Source organism: Cydia amplana, chromosome 3 (assembly GCF_948474715.1).
Source record: "Cydia amplana chromosome 3, ilCydAmpl1.1, whole genome shotgun sequence".
NCBI classification, from domain to species: domain Eukaryota; kingdom Metazoa; phylum Arthropoda; class Insecta; order Lepidoptera; family Tortricidae; genus Cydia; species Cydia amplana.
In genome coordinates this window covers 20,556,477-20,576,293 of record NC_086071.1, presented here as the reverse complement: position 1 = coordinate 20,576,293, position 19,817 = coordinate 20,556,477, and the positions used below count along the sequence as shown (strand labels likewise).

Below are 19,817 nucleotides of genomic sequence, written 5' to 3'. Positions count from 1 at the left end.
AAACAATTGAATATTAAGCATCTTTTTTTATATAGTACATACTAACTTTTGCGTCTCACTAAACGTTGTACAAAGGAATTTTAAAGCTATCAGCCATATTCGAACTTAAAGATACGTCAAATATTAGATATTGAAACGATATGGATCGGATATGTCAGAGTCAAACAAGTGTCAATAATGACGTTTCGTCAAACAAAAACGTCACTTTTGACACTTGATTGACACTGACATACCTATCCAATCCATATCGTTTCAATATCTAATATTTGACGATTCTTAAAGTTCGAATATGGCTGTATATTTATATTTTGCCTAAGTACTTTGTTTAACCTAGTTCTGGATCTTTCTTAGTGGAAGATATGATTTTGTGGCTCATATAGTTTCGGTGTATAATCTAGAGCATTTGATTTAGTAGCATGTCGAATAGCGCCGGCAGTAGTGACCGCCGGAGTGCACGCGAACTAAATTGCGCTTTAATTTCCTGCGCGTGCTAGATTAAAACGCCCTGACCTCACCGGCAATGCAGGTATGCAACTGGATTGCTGGCCTACTTGAATCTAGTTATATGTATCAACTAAACTAAAAAAAATGTTCTTATTTTCTAAATCAGTAAAAAATACAAGGGTTGTAATACAGGATGTCATAAAAACGTTGAGTTTTTTTAAATATTTTTGTATTGTATTAGAACAAATTAAATTATTTTCAGAAAATATTTTAATTTGTTTTTATTTCAAGTAGACACACTACTATAAATTATAAACTTTGAATAACTCGACTAACTCGGTATCACCTGAGATGATCCAGTTAGAAAGGTCGAACCATACTGTTCTACCTTAGAGGTAGCCAGGGGGCGCCATAAGCCTTCAGTAAGAAGTGCATATACTTGGAAAAATTCGACCTATGCCGCTGTGGCCCGGTGGCCGAATGGCTCAGGCACCTGCCGCGATAGCAGAGGACGCTGGTTCGATTCCAGCCTGGGGCACTGGAGGCCTTGGTCACTTTTTCTTAGTATATGACATTTATTCAAAGTTTATTTTTGTATTGTATAATATTAAAGTTAAATAACAATATTTATAAGATGATAAGATTTGTAAGGAAGTGTAAGTAAGAAAAAGAAATCAATTTTTTTACTCATAGAAAGCCAGTTGTGCTGACCTAAAAATTTAGCGCAGACTGCAATTTCAAGCTGCTGATGGCAAATCAAGCGGTAAAACCAGACTTTGTCCAGATAAAAAGAGAACTCGGGCAACAATTTTTATTCGTACTTAAATTAAAATGACATTTTTACAGTTTTTCTTTCATTTTAATGAATTTAAACCGCAGCTATCCAAACAGTATATATTTATCTCGAATTATCTCTAACATGTTAGCATCACAGGTCGCGGGGTCATTGACCTCTGGTTTCGTAATGAACGTAAACTGATCGTGTCTCGATATTTCATTTTGCTTACGGCCTTAGTGTAAGGCCTGAGTGGACGCTCGAAGCGGAGCGTTCGGCGGGGCGTGCAGCGTGGCGTCGGGATCGCAAGTGATTTAAGCAGCGGCGTGCACTAAGGCCGCTCCTATACGCTTGCATTTGTTTAACATGCACGCCGCACGCCCCGCCCCGCTGTACGCCCAACTCGAGCGTAGACTCAGGCCTTACACTTAGGATAATGAATAATGAAGAACTGGTGTAATTCAAGACACTCCATTTTTTCAGTATTTTCGTGAAATCACTATAATTATTGTACATAGTATAAAACAAAGTCGCTTCCCGCTGTCTGTCCCTATGCATGCTTAGATCTTTAAAACTACGCAACGGTTTTTTTTATAGGCAGAGGAAGGTTTATGTTTAATTTGTCGAAGCCGGGGCGGGTCGCTAGTTGTCTTTATAATTTAACTATAGTCGAGATATCATCAAAATCACGAAAAACCGTAGCAATGATTAATGTGAATCAGTGACAATATTCGGAGACAGTGAATCACCGCACTGGTCTAGTATAATTGACCACAGCTGCATCTGATGAATTTGTAGTGCATAAATCAACTGCAGCTTTACGGTGCCGACGGTACTGCGTTGATTATGCTGTCACTACATTCATGGCGTGTTCAGTACCCCTAGTGTAAATTTCATTCGATAGCGTGACGTGACGTACGGGTTTGAGTTAAGTGTCATTTTGTATGGGATTTTGAGTTTCCAAAACGTACCGCTTGGTGCATTGTTCAAAATCCCATACAAAAATAGACATAACGCGAACGCACGTCAGGCTATCGAATGAAATTTACATTAGGGGTTAAGATGTCTACTAAAATAAGTTAAACCTGTTTTATACGTTTTAAACTAATTCACACGTACCTAATACTTCTGTATCGGCCCGCGATTCTTTTATTTCACGGGTGTTTTTCCTCTTAAGACTTTTTTTAAGCGCGGTCCCGTCAGATTTTTAAGACACCAACGAAAAATTTTATTTTTATATTGAGCTTTTACGTTATAAGATTTTTTAGGATGACAGAATAAAATAAAATAAATAAAACTTTCATTATTTCAGTCTCGCGTGTGCATCCGTAGGTGACGCACGGTTTCTCTTGTGGTCTAAGAGCTAGCCACGGAAATAGGTATGCAATTTATAGAGCAACGAAATCCCTCTAGTTAGTATGCCATACTATCATTATTAATTAATCCGGGCGCCTGGCAGCTGTCTAGCGGTGGGTGTGGGAGTGGATGGGCAACAAAGTGGTTGTAAAATCAATTGAAGATGTGCAATTTATAGAGCTGTGTGTTTGGTGTGATATAATAGCTAATTATGTATTTAATTCAAATATAACAATGCCAGGCGTTTTATTTGGGGGAAAAGTAGTGCCAGGTGATGAAAATACACAATCACTTTGTGCGCCTGCAGGAAGTACTCACAATTGCTTTACTCATAGATTGTGAGTCAGGTGCAATTTGCTCGTGATCTTCCTACAGGCGCACAAGTAATTGTGTATTTTTATCGATTTTTATCACCTGGCACTACTTTTCCCCCAAATAAAACGCCTGGCATTGTTATATTTGAATTAAATACATAATTAGCTATTATATCACAGCAAACACAGAGCTCTATAAATTGCACACCTTCAATTGATTTTACAACCACTTTGTTGCCCATCCACTCCCACACCCACCACTAGACAGCTGCCAGGCGCCCGGTTTAATTAATAATGATAGTATGGCATACTAACTAGAGGGATTTCGTTGCTCTATAAATTGCATACCTATTGCCGTGGCTAGCTCTCCGGCTATTGTGCGATTTGTGCGGTGTCGCTGTCGGCGCGTGAGTGTTGTAAAAATGACGAGTACGGTGAAATGTACTAAGTGTAATATCGTTATCGATGAAATGTTATCGTATATACAGAACAAGATTTCTGTAATGGGCGAAGAAAGTCTAGTGCGCCTATGCACTACATCGTTCACGAGTGATGAAATTCAAACATCAAAGACGTTACTGTTTGAATCACTACCGAATACTAGACGAAACGTTCAACGAAAGGATGACGGAAAGGCTCAGCGTGAAATAAATGACGTTATCCAGCTTTTTAAAACAACGGATCCCTACCAGATACCTATATTCGTTGCACGGAATTTAGAAAAACTTCCACCGCTAACCTTTGACCACCTGGATTGTACGAAGTTGCTCAAAGATCTGGTGCGATTACAAACCGATTTGGAGACCGTCACAGAGATGCTACGTCAAAAGATCTAGAAGAATTAAGAAATGACATGCAAAAAATAAGCAGTGTAGGCCCGCCTGCACGTTTGTCGATGATGTGTAGTTGTAATGTAAACAATAGGCGAGGGGCCTGGTGTATGAATAGTGGCCCGCACGGACTATTTAATGCACATGACTCGACGAGGAGGGATAGTGATGGCTCTGTTAAGTATGACACTCTGTCTCCTATTCGAACAAACGACGAAATGCAATGCAAGTCAGGCGTAAATGAGGGTAAAAATAATAACTGCACAGCGCAGAGTGATGATAATATGCGGTTGGTAACTAGCACAGCGAACGAGATGAGTCATCGCAATGAACAGCTGACCGATCAGCCGGTCGGGCCCGCGCCGGCCGGTATTGAGGCGCTTATGGATGAAAAATTAAAATTAAATAGCGAGCATAATCAAAATGCTATTTTACATTCGGGTGAAGAGGAATGGAAAGAGGTGAAGTACAAAAAAGACAAGCGTAAATATCGCTATAGAGGCCAGTTTGGCATAGCAAACGAGTCAAATCAGAAATTTAAAGCTGCGGAGCGTAATATTCCAATGTTTATCTCGAATATTCATAAGGACACTCGTGAGGAGGACATAATTGAACATATTATGGCTAAAACGCAAGTGTGTGTATCGTTGGAGAGAATTGACATTAACCCTTAAATGCATAGTGATGCATTTAAGGGAACACAACATAAACATCAAATGTTATGCATTATTAAACAAATTCTATTTGTTCTTGTATATTATTTCAATAGTAAAACTAATAAATTTTCCGAATTATTACATAAATTTACGCAGTATTTTAATTTATAAAAGTTACATTTGTTTATAGACGAAATGTCGGAAAACTTGGAAAAACCTGGAAGTTGATGATTTTTAGTATGTGATTTTGGGCAGATTTTTCGGGGTTTGTAATTATTTTATATTTACAAATTTTATCATAGGAACATCACAAATAGTGTACCTTTGTTGCTAGTTAAGATTTTTCCTATACCCCTTACTAATAGCTATATATTTCCAAAAATATGATTTAGACTATGCAACTTTTAACACTGATTTCCCAGTGAAAATCGATCATATAATTTTTTTTACTATTTTTCCTAGAAACGGCAAACAATTATGTGATATATATATTAATTTCGGGCAAAACGAAAAAATCATGTATTTAAGGGTTAAAAAAGAAACAAACCATAAAGCGTACAAGTTCTTTGTCTGTCTGAGTAAATTGCCTTTATTTTTAACCGACTTCCAAATCTCAAAGAAGGAGGTTATCAATTCGGTTGTTTTTTTTTATGTTTGTTACTCCATATCTCCGTCATTACTGAACCGATTTTGAAAATTCTTTTTGTGATTGTATGTATATGCATACAGATTGGTCCCGTTTTTGTCAAAACCCAGTTCTGATGATGGGATCCATGAGGAATCGAGGGAACTCCTCAAATCTTAAAGGCATACATATAGTGATTTTTGTGTTTTTATCAACAAATCAAGCATATACATTCAAAAACGTGACATTTGATGAAGTGGAACTGCTGATGATGATCAGAATGGAACTCTTCAACGACGCATAGTTCACGTTTGGCGATTTGTCCTCTTCGTTATGTTTGTTAAGCAAGTTAAGTTTTTAAGCCACATTTTTGTCAAGCGCGAGTTCTGATGATGGGATCCATCAGGAATCGAGGGAACTCCTCAAATCTTAAAGGCGTGCGTATAGAGATTTTTGTATTTTCATCAGAAAATCAAGCATTTTTATTAAAAACTGTCGCATTTGATGAAGTGGAACTGCTGATAATGATCAGAACAGAACTCTTCAACGACCCATAGTTCACGTTTGGCGATTTGTCCTCTTCGTTATGTTTGTTAAGCAAGTTAAGTTTTTAAGCCACATTTTTGTCAAGCGCGAGTTCTGATGATGGGATCCGTGAGGAATCGAGGGAACTCCTCAAATCTTAAAGGCGTGCGTATAGAGATTTTTGTATTTTCATCAGAAAATCAAGCTTTTTTATTAAAAACTGTCGCATTTGATGAAGTGGAACTGCTGATGATGATCAGAACAGAACTCTTCAACGACCCATAGTTCACGTTTGGCGATTTGTCCTCTTCGTTATGTTTGTTAAGCAAGTTTAGTTTTTAAGCCACATTTCTGTCAAGCTCGAGTTCTGATGATGGGATCCATAAGGAATCGAGGGAACTCCTCAAATCTTAAAGGCACACATATAGTGATTGTTGTGTTTTTATCAACAAATCAAGCATATACATTAAAAAAAGTAACATTTGAGGAAGTGTAACTGCTGATGATGACCAGAACGAAACTCTTCGCGTTTGGCGATTTTTCATCTTCGCTATGTTTGTTAAGCAAGTTAGGTTTTTAAGCCATATTTATGTCAAGCTCAAGTTCTGAACATGGGATCCATGAGGAATCGAGGGAACTCCTCAAATATTAAAGGCACACGTATAGAATTTTCTGTATTTTCATCATTTTGTTCTGATGATGATCAGAACAGAACTCTTCAACGACGTTTGGCTTTGACTTGGACTTGGACTGGGACCCGGACTCGGATCCAGATCCGGACTCGTACCCGGATCCGGTTCGGACCCGGACCCTGACCTCGACTCGGACTCGGACTCGGACCTGGACTCAGACCCGGAAAACCACTATGATACCTAAACTAAATAAACCACTATGATTACCTACCATAAAATGTAGGTATAAAGTATGATGAGGCCAAACCCCCGTACACCGCACCGTATGCGGTATGCGCCCTTAAGTAGGTTAGGTTAGGTTTGAACTGCTATCCTCACAGAACCGAACAAAAGTGGGTTAGGTTAGGTTAGGCTCGCAGCCTTACAGAAACAAAATGCTACTAGAAAAGTGGGTGGTTTTACCTCCTTTTCTACATAGCGCACCAAGTCGGGCCGCATAGAAGTCGGTTTTTTTTCTTAAAAATTATTAGACAAAAGTATATGGCCTAAAGGAATAATCTTTCGCAAATTTATACATTTCAAATACAGATATACGATCGGCGAAAACTCTGAACACGGCAATAAAAACACAAAACCTCCTTGTGAGTAGGGTTTGCACGACGGATCCGAAATGTATGGAAAGATCCGCGGCTCCGGATCCAGATCCGGATAATTTCATACATTCCGGATCCGGATTGCAAACCCTAATTGTGAGATATTAATGAATTCTATTTACATACATAGTTATTTATATTAATTATGGCATATCGTTTTTGTACCTTCAATTGTAAGAGCGTAAAGCGTTCAGTCGATTGTATTAAGGATTTGTGTCGAAGGTCAGACATTATAGCTCTTCAAGAGACGTGGCTCTGTTGGGATGAAATACCATACCTAAATACAATTGACGAGAATTTCTGTTCGACGGGGACCTCGGCGGTGGATACATCGGCGGGAATGTTGCGCGGGCGTCCATATGGTGGTGTTGGTTTGTTGTGGCGGCGATCTGCGTTTCAAAGTGTGAGTGTGGTGCAATGCGAAAACGCGCGGTTGTGTGCTATAAAGATAATGACTGCTGATAATCAACTGGTTATAGTGGTGAGTGTTTACATGCCCACGGATTGCAGTGACAATGTTGCGGAATTCACGGATTGTTTAGCTGAGGTCAGTGCATTGATTGACGATTACGGCGTAGAAGCAGTCTATTTAATGGGGGATTTTAATGCTCACCCAAATGAACGTTTTTATACCGAGCGAGAATTAATTATTGTGATGAGCAAAAGTGGTCTTGCGTAGACGTCATTAAGCTAGGGATTACATCGAATACCTATACTTTTTTTAGTGACGCGCATTTGTGTGAGCGCTGGCTGGACCATTGCGTGGTAACTGAAGCTGCCTTGTCTTCCGTACAAAATGTCTTTGTAGACAACTGTGTTACCTGGTCTGACCATTTCCCTATGTTTCTGGAATGTGACCTGAATATTTTAGTTACCAGAGTTACTGGTGGGGCTCCTCTAAACAAGAATAATAATGTCAACTGAACTAAGGAGCTGTGCGGACAACTATTGTCAAAATGGGCAAAAAAAGTTCTGGACAATCTCTATAGTGACATAATTAATGCTCTAAGGAATTCGGCGACTATAGGGAGGATTGAGAGAGGAACTAGGACTAAAAAACAGGTAGTGGGCTGGAATAAGTTTGTCAGTGGCGCTCATAGGGTTGCCAGGCAACGGTTTCATGAATGGACATTAGGTGGGAGACCTAAAAGCGGATGTCTTTTTAAAGAGATGGTGGAGAGTCGTAAGATCTTTAAATCACGGTTAAAATGGTGTCAAAGTCATCAAAACCAAATTAAACTGAACATAATCACCTCTCATCACTCTAAAAAAGATTTCCGTGGTTTCTGGAGATCCACAAGCAAAATGAAGCCTATGGCTGGCCACCCGGTCAGTGTTGATGGCGTAAGCGAACCCAAAAGTGTCGCGAACCTGTTTAAAGACCATTTCTTTTTGAAATCCCCTTAGGTCCATCGCTGATGGGGGGGCTTGTGACTGAGACCTCCAATGAAAAACCAGGCCCGGGGTTTACGGTCAAGGATATTGATAAAGTAATTAAATCAATGTCCAGAGGCAAATCCCCGGGTCATGACGGTCTCAGTATCGAGCACCTCCAAAACGCTGGTCCTCACATATCTAGGGTATTGGCAATGTTTTTTACAGTGTGTATGAGGCATTCATATCTGCCTAATGCTTCGATCAACACGGAAGGGATGCGGCATTCGCACTATTTCCCCACTGCCTAGATACAAGATTAACTGATCTAGCGCGGGTAATAAAACTAGTTGCGCTCGGATTTTTAACTAGACCGATACCAGACGCGCGAGTGAACACAGCAGCAGAAAAAATGCCTAATTGCTTGGTTTTTTGTTGTACAAAGAGGTCGGGGACATCAAATTTACAAAAAGAAGGTGTTACATTTCACATGTAACATTTTTTTTTACATATCATAGGTTTAATTACATTTAAACACAATTATTATATTTTAGTCTCATGTAATTGCTGGATTTATCGATTTTCCTCGCCCAGTACAAATTGCGGATCGGTCGAGCGACAAATCCGACTTCTCATCTCTCAGAAAACAATAAAATTCTTTGACGATAATGTGTTAGTGTGCGTGTTGTGACACTTGTGACTCGTCCGTACACAAAAACAGATCGAGGTGTGCAAGATTTGTTTGTGTAGGGTGTCATTTTGTATGTATTTGTGTTGTCATTACAGATTTGATTTTGTACTAAGTGTGTGAGAAGTGCGACTGTGTGCACGTTCCCCCCCCGCGAAAAATGGCAGAATGATGTGTATGTCAAGATATCGCTTGGGCCTATCCCTTCCGACGTGTCGGAAGCCCGTGTTGATCGAAGGCCTAATGATATGATGCGCACTATCGTGGTTCCTGTAGTTAAAAACAAAACTGGGGACTTGGCAGACAAAAACAATTACAGACCGATATGACTGGCAACGATTATAGCCAAAGTATTTATTTTGACAGTGTGCTTAATTCACAGCTAAGTGAGCATATAAAACTGCATGACAACCAATTTGGCTTTCGACCGCGTTTGTCTACAGAATCTGCAATACTGTGTCTGAAGCATAATGTGAAGTATTACACCAAGAGTAAGACCCCAGTGATTGCATGTTTCCTGGACCTTTCTAAGGCATTTGACCTGGTTTCCTATGACATACTATGGGAAAAATTAAGGAAAACCAGTATACCGCCGGAAACAGTACGTATGTTTAGGTACTGGTATGGAAACCAGGTCAACTGCGTTAGATGGTCAAATGCGCTATCGGACGAGTACAGGTTGGAGTGCGGGGTGAGGCAGGGGGGTTTGAGTTCACCAACGCTCTTCAACCTGTATGTGAACGAACTCATCGAGGAGCTCAGCAGCATCCATGTCGGATGCCATATCTATGCCAAACAACATCAGTTACGCGGACGACATGGTGCTTCTGAGCGCCTCGGTCTGTGGCATGCGTGAGCTGCTCAAGATATGTGAGGACTATGCGGTGAGTCACGGTCTCAAATATAATGAGAAAAAGAGCCAATATGTAGTCTTTGAGAGCGGCCGCAACAGGTCTTCAGAGTTTCCCGCAATCTATCTGAATGGCAGTCCAATGGATCGAGTAACCCAATTTAAGTATCTAGGTCATGTTGTTGCGGCCGACCTCAAGGACGATATGGATATTGAACGGGAACGAAGAGCCCTGTCGGTGCGGGCAAATATGATAGCACGAAGGTTTGCGGGGTGCTCCGGGGAGGTAAAGATCACTCTCTTTAGAGCGTTCTGTACTTCCCTGTATACCTGCAGCCTTTGGGTTCAGTATTCGCAACGGGCCTATAGGGCCCTTCGAGTCCAATATAATAACGCGTTCCGGGTGATGATGGGACTGCCTCGCTTCTGTAGCGCATCAGGGATGTTTGCTGAGGCGGGCGTCGATTGTTTTCAGGCGACCTTGCGTGGGCGCGCCGCATCCCTGATACGCCGGGTGAGGGACAGTCCCAACACCATCTTGAGAATGATAGCGGAGAAACCAGACTGTCCCATAATACTCCACTGTGAGGGACTACATTCCCCTACAAGTGTGATACAGTGGTAGCAAAAATTGAGAGTTTGGCTACCACTGTATTACTTATATCTATGCGTCAGTTCTAATGTGTATATGTTGTGTTTATGTGTAATTCTTGTATGTTTATTGTTGTATATAGCTATGTGTGTAAATCACATGAAATAAATAATTTTGAATTTGTTCACTATAAAAGAATACCCTGTATACTCTTTGTGCCAGCTATAAAAAACAAAAACGTAACTTCCTATTTCAAGCTTCGAAGTGTCATAACTGTTGGTGAAGTCAACTCGATAACTTGTCAAAGTTCGCATATTTGTTCACTTGAGAAATGATGCCAAGTTTCTTCTTTGAAAGCTTTGGTGGTGACGTGTGGAAATACTTAATACAGTGGAAACTGGATAAGTGGAACCTGGGTTAGTGGAAAACCTCTTTAAGTGGACCCAAGTTCTCGGTTCCGGTCCCTTGGCAACAAATTACCTCTATAAGTGGAATTTTGGGACCTCTATAAGCGGAATCCATTTTTTCGAATATTTCTTATTTTTACCTCTGTAACTGGAAGCAGCCGTCTCCGAAACCTCTATGAGTGGTATAGCTCGGCGTTATAAAATTTGTATTTTTAATAAACCGTCACAAGGAGGGTAGTTTATTTCGTTAACATTATGGTTCGTGTTTTAACTACGTATTTTGTATGAGATCACACATCGTTCAGTTTGGTTCTTTTAGCCGTGGTGCAGTGCCGTGCTGTTAGATAAGCAATGCCTAATCGGTACATTGATTTATTTAACCATACTGGTTTCTCTTGCATAAATAAATATTAGGAGTGATTTTGTTTAATTGATTTTGTTTTTGAAATTTTGAACTGTGGATTATTTACAGTACCTACTTATTGCTTTTTTTAAAGTCAGACTTACACACCTATTTTTTGTTAATACATACATATTTAATAAAAGATGATTATTTAAGTCTTGATCTTTTATTTGACCATACTATACGTGACCTCTATAAGCGACATTACTAGCATCCACAACCTCTGTTAGCGAGAGCCTCTGTAAGTGAGAAAAAGTTTTATTTGAACCTGCTTAAGTGGAAAACTGGATAAATGGAAAACCTGGATAAGCGGAACTAAACAGCCGGTCCCTTGCGATTCCACTTATCCAGTTTCCACAGTATATGGTTATACTTGTGTGTATGCGTAAGTTAACAATGTATGTAACATGATATCAAGAAATTTAAATAACCGCATCATGAAAAAGGATAACCTAACCTAACTCATGAAGTATACTCAATTTTAAATTGGTATTTCATGAAATGATTACTTTTTATGATCTGGCCACGATAATAATTTTATAATATTTTTGAAGTGAAAACTTCTTTAGCGGCGCTGGGCACTTTTTGAGGTGGGGAAAAATTATAAACTCGAGACAGCGTAAGGCGATCACGTGACCGTAAGATTTAGATGGCCACTCATTTAGATGGCATTTAAGTCAATAAATAAAAACTCATTGACGTTACATGAAAAAGGTTATAATCTTGTACGGGCTGAAATACGAGGATCTCACAGTTACATTCTAACTTTATATCACTCAAATATAATTCAATAAAGCTACATCTTGATGAAATCGCTAATAAAAGTGAACTCTAGTACTGGTTAATAAAACTCAAAATATCATGACCAAATATATTTAGATGCGAGGTCTGCAAGGTAACTTTACAATTTCTATTCGAATTTTAAACAATTAACGCTACAAATTTGAATTTCGAATTTTAAACAAGCTCACTGACCAGCAATTTCGGAACTAAAGTTTTTCAATAGAAAGGAGGATGGGTCAATTATACATAGTGCTGCAGACATTTTGGACTAGTCATTGAGTTTTCACTTCTGTCGGCACTCCCGGAGTGCAACCCGTTGTTTTTTTTTTATAATAATGAAATCTAATTATTCTGTGTCTAAAATACTTATTGTTATAGTCAAAATATTTTTTTTCGACTGACTTAAGTTACATTTCGTTCATTTTCGGGACTTCCCCTTAGAAAACATGTTAACCTTGCAATTTCTAAATATTCTTACATGAATCCACAATCCACATACGACCAGCCATTTTGTGTTAATATAAAATTTTATAACTTGTACTATTTCACCCTGTATACTTGTAAATGAGGAATTTCGTAGCCATGTTCGCGAAACCTCAAGGCTGCGGTTTCGTAGCACCTCTACGAGTTACGGCGTAACCCAGCTACGCCGCGTAGCACAGACTGCATAAGTACTTGTGTGAGTTGTACAACGGGACTTAATCGCGTATCTAAGTTTTTAAGATTTACCTCCGACGTTTCGAGGACGGCGTTGTCCCCGTTAATAATGTGTAAAAATCGTGAAAGTTTAAATCAGTGTTACTTGTGTGAGATTCATAATGAAGTTAAGTACCTAACATTTCAGTAGCAAAAGTCAGGGAGGTGTATTTTAGGGGCCCGTTTCTCAAAAGCTTGTAACTTGTAATACAAGAGGATGTCACTTTTTGACAGCTTTTGTTAGAAAGGGACTTTCCCATACAAATTGCAATCGGGTTGCAGTCCGTCTGTATCAGCCCATAGAAATCATTTTAATGTCAGATTGTATGGTAGAATTGGCCTTCAATATCATTTTAATCACCCACCGTATCTCCTGAATACAGCTTTTCGTATTTTCCTGTCCATTTGTTCGTCCGTCCCTATTCTTACATTTTGGTACATTCAAACGGCCGCTGGTGGCCACTATCCCAGGTAGCATTTATACGTCATTATGACGTCCGTTTACGGTACTGCTCGACGTAAGAGACGTCATTTCTTGACGTCGGGGGGTCCCAGCAGATGACGTCAATTTGTCACAGCCTCAAGACGTCAGTTTACAGACGTAATACTGACGTCATATACTGACTTCATAGGGACGTTACTGGGCCGTACATATTAGGGCAGCCACTGACGTTGGAGTGACGTCATATACTGGATTCATAGGGACGTTACTGGGCCGTACGTATTAGGGCAGCCAAGAAATTGGAGTAACGCGCTCTGCTGTCGAATCCTAGGACCGAATAGCCAACTATCCGGTTCGAAGGACCATGTACGAGGTTCAAAAATAACACTGTATAAAACTACCACTTCATTTACTATTTACACTACTGTACACTGTACAACACTCACTAATGCTTTTGAATTGACGACCTATGGTTCCTCGAACCTTATATATAAGCCCGGAAAAATCTTAACACCGCGTTGTAGAACAGACGCGTTGGGAACAAAGCGCCATCTCTTGACTTATTTGGTAATAAATTTTCTATAACAACAAAATTTTACATTTGCTAAATTGTGAATTTTAATGCAAAATATTACAAACATGTTATTCCAAATAATTTTACAAATATTTTAGAGTTAATTGCCAACAAAAATAACCATAATCTATAAATGAATTATGTGAAAGGTACGTCCTGATAGTGACTCCAAATAGACGTCACTGAAACGTCATGTTTGTGACCAAAAATGTACATCCTGACAGTGACCCCAAATAGACGTCAGTGAAACGTCAACTTTAGACTAAAATGGTACGTCCTGATAGTGACCCCAAATAGACGACAGTGAAACGTCGTATTTGTGACCAAAAAGGTACGTCCTGATAGTGACCCCAAATACACGTAAGTGAAACGTCAACTTTGTGACTAAAATAGTACGTCCTGATAGTGACCCCAAATAGACGTCAGTGATACGTCGTATTTGTGAACAAAAAGGTACGTCCTGATAGTGACCCCAAATAGACGTCACTGAAACGTCTTGTTTGTGACCAAAAAGGTACGTCCTGATAGTGACCCCTAATAGACGTCAGTGAAACGTCAACTTTGTGACTAAAATAGTACGTCCTGATAGTGACCCTAAATAGACGTCATTAAAACGTCAATTTTGTGACAAAAAGGTACGTCCTGATAGTGACCCCAAATGGACGTCAGTAAAACGTCTATTCTCGACGAATAAATGACCGACCTTATTATGACCTATAAATGACGTCGCCTGTGCGTCGCTGACGTCAATTTGCTACCTGGGATGAGGTTTAAGAGTGGTCACGTTTTTTTCATTTTAGTCTGCCTTTTCACTCATAAAATGTTCGTATACCTACATGTGTCAAGACTTCCGTTTTTTATTCTTCAATTATTTTCAACCCAATACGAGGGCTGATCCGAAAGTTGTTAGCTGCTCCCTCCGGCTCTACTCATGCGATTGCATATATATTTCAGTACGTAAAGAGGTGACGTCAATTAATTTTTAGAAAACGCATAATAGTTAGTTTTTTCTTCGACGTGCCGAATACTAACCATCAGCCAGGATGATCAGTAATTGAGACTCCATTATGTGGTATCATTATTGGTTTAAAATCATATTAGATTTTTTAGTTGCTGCTAATTGCGAATCTCGACCGTTTTATTACGTAAAAATGTGCGTTATCATATAAAATTATTTATCAATTATATATCGAAAATGGCAGAAGGAACCGAATAATTAGACCCGGGTAAATATATGTCCGATTTTTAAAGATCTCAATACGAAATTCATTTAATTGTGAAAAAAATGACATTTTTTTCTTATCAATTTATAACTCCATACAAAACAGCTTTCATTAAAAAAAAACGCATTAGTTTAAAAAAAAAACATGGACATAAGTAGCATTGAAATATCCCACACAATGGTATAAATCATATCGCAATCGCATGAGTAGAGCCGGAGCAACTAACAACTTTCTAATAAAATAAAATATTAAATAGGTAATAAAATTTTCGATACATACTGGGAAACTCATGTTATCGGCAACAACATAGCACTACGACCGTAGCTCAGCGGTGAATGTGTTAAACGTAAGCATCATTCTAAACCTGTGTACCTCACTTTTTTATAGAAGCAATATTTTTATTAGTTCTCCTAAACTTTACTATTTTAATAAAAGGGACGTCTGTCTCGCCTATAAAACTGGACTGAACTTAGTACAGTCGCCATCAGATATAACGGAGCGGCCATGGTGTTCACAATATCTGAACACGCACTCTAACGCCTTGACAATAGAGGCGTGTTTAGATATTTGTGAGGGCCTTAGCCGCTCCGATATAGCTGATGGCGACTGTACAAACTTGGTTCAAAATGAAATTTCTCAGGTATGATCCTACGTTGAAACTACGTTAAGAAAGAAACGTGAAAATCACTTCGCGACACAAAGGCACTTGGGCACTTTTGAAAAAGCACTTTGAGACACAAATGTAGTTGCTTTTGCTTCTAAATTAATCTAGTAAGCCGGGACGTTGAAATAGGTACTGAAATAAGTTATGACAGCGTTTTCTCTAGTGGGACTACGGTTTCTAAAACTTTTCTCAGAAAATGGGTATGTACATAAACTGGCCAAGTGCGAGTCGCACTCGCGCACGGAGGGTTCCGCACCATCAACAAAAAAATAGAGCAAAACAAGCAAAAAAAAACGGTCACCCATCCAAGTAGGTACTGACCCCGCCCGACGTTGCTTAACTTCGGTCAAAAATCACGTTTGTTGTATGGGAGCCCCACTTAAATCTTTATTTTATTCTGTTTTTAGTATTTGTTGTTATAGCGGCAACAGAAATACATCATCTGTGAAAATTTCAACTGTCTAGCTATCACGGTTCGTGAGATACAGCCTGGTGACAGACGGACGGACGGACGGACGGACAGCGGAGTCTTAGTAATAGGGTCCCGTTTTTACCCTTTGGGTACGGAACCCTAAAAAATAAGTGATGGTGCTGAGTATAGGTATGCAATCTGTTTCTAAATGTCCATAATATTAATAATATAATGTACTTATCAACAAAAAACCCTTAAAAGGATAGTAGAATACCGCTTTTCCATTCAAACGTACGAGTAGTCCCCATTTTCCTCCCTGGCTATTATACCTACAATTTATTGCATATTAATCATGGCTTTATGCCTTCGTTCGAATATATTCGATTAATTCATTAATAAAGTTACGAGCGGGAAACAAATTATATAAAAAAAAAACTATGAATTAACTTTATAATGTAAAAGAGAATAATAAAATAACATACTAATCTAATTAATACAGAAGGCAATATGGAAACTGTCTGAAAGCTGGTTTTCTAACACAATAAATACTACAATTCACGACAAAAACAAAAACAGATACTTCACTTACCCTAAATAAATAAAAACACTCAACATTAAACCCTCTGTTTTATTTACTCTACAACAGCTTGTACAATATTTTCACCCCTTTTCCGACAACTGACTTAATATTTACTCCCACTTACTAACGAGAAACACGCATATACCCGTTCCATTACCGCTTTGACTTCGTACCTTTTTCTTTTTTAAGCGTTCACTCCGCAATGGATAAGGAAATTAAGTTTCTAATTTTGTTAAACTGCGAAATTGAAGTGTCTAGTGGTGGACGGTTTCATATGCTGTGGACCGCGATGATAACGGTGGGTACTTACCTTTTTAGTGTTGAGTTGTTTTGAAAATGTACGAATGTTGGAGGTTTTTGTTGAAATTCTTGGCTTTGCTGATTATTCAACGAATATGGTGTTCTGGCGTTTCGTCCAACTTTTATATTCTCTGAATTTCTCTTGGCAACCAACTTTTCTTCCTCCTTTGTGGTTTGCCTCTTTCGCGCTCATTAAGAGCCCATCAACGTGCACACTAGCGCCACTGCTAAATAATCGTGATTATTTAAATTTAACGAAATATATTTAAAAAAGGGGGCCGCTACGTACTGTATCTTGTATTAAAGTACCTTTTGAATACATCAAACTAGTTTATATGTTGCTGGATTCGTCAATCTATGAACTCAAAACAAAAACGGCCGTTTTAACTTTGGACGCAGAAGGACTAGTATTTAAAAGTTATTTCTGTGGTATCGGCATAAGAGACTGATTCTATGATTATATGGTATGTTTTGATGGTATATTATGTGGTATGGTATGATATTATTGTCTACATGGGAAGGTAGGTACCATTAGGCAAAAAAAGCAATTGTGCGGTTATAAAACCAAAGGTTTTCCGATTGTAGGATATTAACTGAACATTTTTTTTTTTTTTTTTTTTTTTTATGTTAAACTGAACGGCGATTGGCTCTAGACACACCTGATGGAAAGTGAAGACAGAGCCTAAGATGGAGCTCACCGGTTCAGTAATAGCCTATTCACTCTAGCTTTAAAGATACCGAGGTCATATTTCTCAGGGAATACGGATGACGGGAGCGCATTCCATTCCTTAGCCGTCCTTACCAAAAAAGACGAGGCAAATCGTTTTGTGCGGACAAATGGGATGTTAACCACGAACGGGTGCATTCGCTCCCCGCGCCTGGACGTCCGATTTTCTGGGCGATTTTCGGAAAATTATTCGATTTAGGATATTAAAATCGCGTTTTTAATCGTAACTTAACAAATATCCTCTTTAATTATCTTAAAAAAGCTCGACTACAAATGTAGTGCATAATTGTTTTCCATCGTATTTTCTAGGAAACGTTAGTATTTGTCATGCTACTTCAGTCAACCTCAGTACTTTTTGTACCGAGACTGACTGAAATAGCAAGACGCGTTCGTACGTTTCCGTGAAAATAATCATGCACTAGAGTCTGTGCGGAAAGAGAAGAGTCGTGGAATGTATGCGGCCCAATACATTCCACGACTCTTCTCTTTCCGAACAGACGCTACATCTGTATATTAAACACACACATATATGTATATACACCGATACAAAATCTCCAATCATTCGTATCAATAAACCCTCAAATATCCTCACAGGTAGGTGAAGTTAACAAGGCCCAAAGCCCAAACTGAAAAGGATACCCTTTGAAGTTACGGAAGGCGCCATTATTTGATCGAAAACGGAAATCAGTTCGGCATTAACAATTTTCTTGTCTGGAAGCGTATTTTGATTGTAATAACAGCTTTGGGAACAAATCAAATTATTTTTATTAAATATTTTGATTTGTGTTTTTTAAGTACCTAGTCACACTATTATATATATTCTAATCAGATTCTAATACCTTTAAACGAGCAATTCTTGTTTATTTATATATATATTTATATATTTCGGGGATCTCGGAAACGGCTCTAACGATTTCGATGAAATTTGCTATATGGGGGTTTTCGGGGGCGAAAAATCGATCTAGCTAGGTCTTATCTCTGGGAAAACGCACATTTTCGAGTTTTTATATGTTTTCCGAGCGAAACTCGGTCACCCAGATATTAAGTTATAAAGTGAAATAAATCGTATTAAAGAAAAAGTGACGAAGCCCTCCAGTGGTGAAGGCCGGATTAGAACCGGCGTCTTTAATCACTTTTTCTTCAATATATGACATCACTTTTTCTTTTAGAGATGGCAGCACCAGTCTCCCTTGCTATATCGTAATTCGTATAGGAGGTGCAAGCGCATATTGCTTACCCTTAGAGTTGGTCAAAGACGCCTAGTCTTAGTAAGGTGGCATATAGTCCAGAAATTGGGACGGGTTCCACCGTGGCGGAGTGGCCAAGGGGTTCAAACTGGGTTCAAGGCGTTAGCCCGGATTGCTAAAGACGCCGGTTCGAATCCGGCCTTTACCACTGGAGGGCTTCGACACTTTTTTCTTTAATGTATGACATCTATTTCAGTTTGTAATAACAGGTTATGTATTTATTTGATCTGGATTTGTTTAGATAGGTAGATATGTCTGTGTGTGTCGAAAATGACTTTTTTGGTGGCTTGTACTCGCTCTATTTTCTTTGTATAACACTTTTTAACAAAGAAAGGATTTCCGGTTCGAGCGCCACATTTTGATACTTTACTATCACAGAATAAATAATAGTACTATGTACAGAAGATTCACTCTCTAACAAAACGCGTTTAATGACAGATATGACCGATAGGAGGCGCAAGCGCAAGCAGACGTCCATTCCGTAGCGGTTCGCGGCAACTAATAGTAGTTGCCGCGAGCCGCCGCCGCATAGGGCTAGACACCAAAATTGGTGTGGGCCTCATGTACTTGTAGGTACTTGGAGCGACGCGACGAAATCGCGGAGTGAGCCACGCCTGGTACTATTCAAATTTCATTGGAGGTTATACTAGTATTAGGAGTATTAGGACAGTGGGACGTAGGGTATGCTCCCGGTACTGAGTTTGTATGGCGAGAACCGGGAATTAATTTGTATAGAAAACCGGTACCGGGAGCACTCCCTAGTGGGACGCTAGCGGTTATTGCAGCATACGGTGTATAAATCCAAAGTGCTAAAAGCATAGCGTCGTTAATGTGTTGAATAATAGATGGCGCTAAATGCAGCCCGTTGTTTATCGCCCCTGGTGGAATTAAATCACTGAGCGTTTTCTTATGAATTATTTAATAAGTTCAGAAAGATCTATATTCAAAGCGACAGGTCAATCGAAAGTACAGTCGCCATCAGATATATAGGAGTGGCGAAGGTGCTCACAAATATCTGAACACGCCTCTATTGTCAAGGCGCTAG

The 19,817-nt window shown here is 39.2% G+C and overlaps 1 protein-coding gene across 1 annotated transcript; it reads left to right on the top strand.

The window, feature by feature from the left end:
* Positions 1-6,955: 6,955 nt before the first annotated feature.
* Positions 6,956-9,201, top strand: LOC134662618 (uncharacterized). The gene is made up of 3 exons (XM_063518890.1): positions 6,956-7,361; positions 8,218-8,434; positions 9,111-9,201. The coding sequence occupies exons 1-3, from the start codon at positions 6,956-6,958 to the stop codon at positions 9,199-9,201; spliced, it is 714 nt and encodes a 237-aa protein (XP_063374960.1).
* Positions 9,202-19,817: the final 10,616 nt, after the last annotated feature.

Excerpts from the sequence above, each read along its gene's own strand:
- LOC134662618 (XM_063518890.1), top strand. The coding sequence starts at position 6,956 with ATGGCATATCGTTTTTGTACCTTCAATTGTAAGAGCGTAAAGCGTTCA. Across the intron at positions 7,362-8,217 it reads GGATTGTTTAGCTGAGGTCA|GTCCATCGCTGATGGGGGGG; the intron begins GTGCATTGATTG and ends AAATCCCCTTAG. Across the intron at positions 8,435-9,110 it reads TGTATGAGGCATTCATATCT|GCCTAATGATATGATGCGCA; the intron begins GCCTAATGCTTC and ends TGTTGATCGAAG.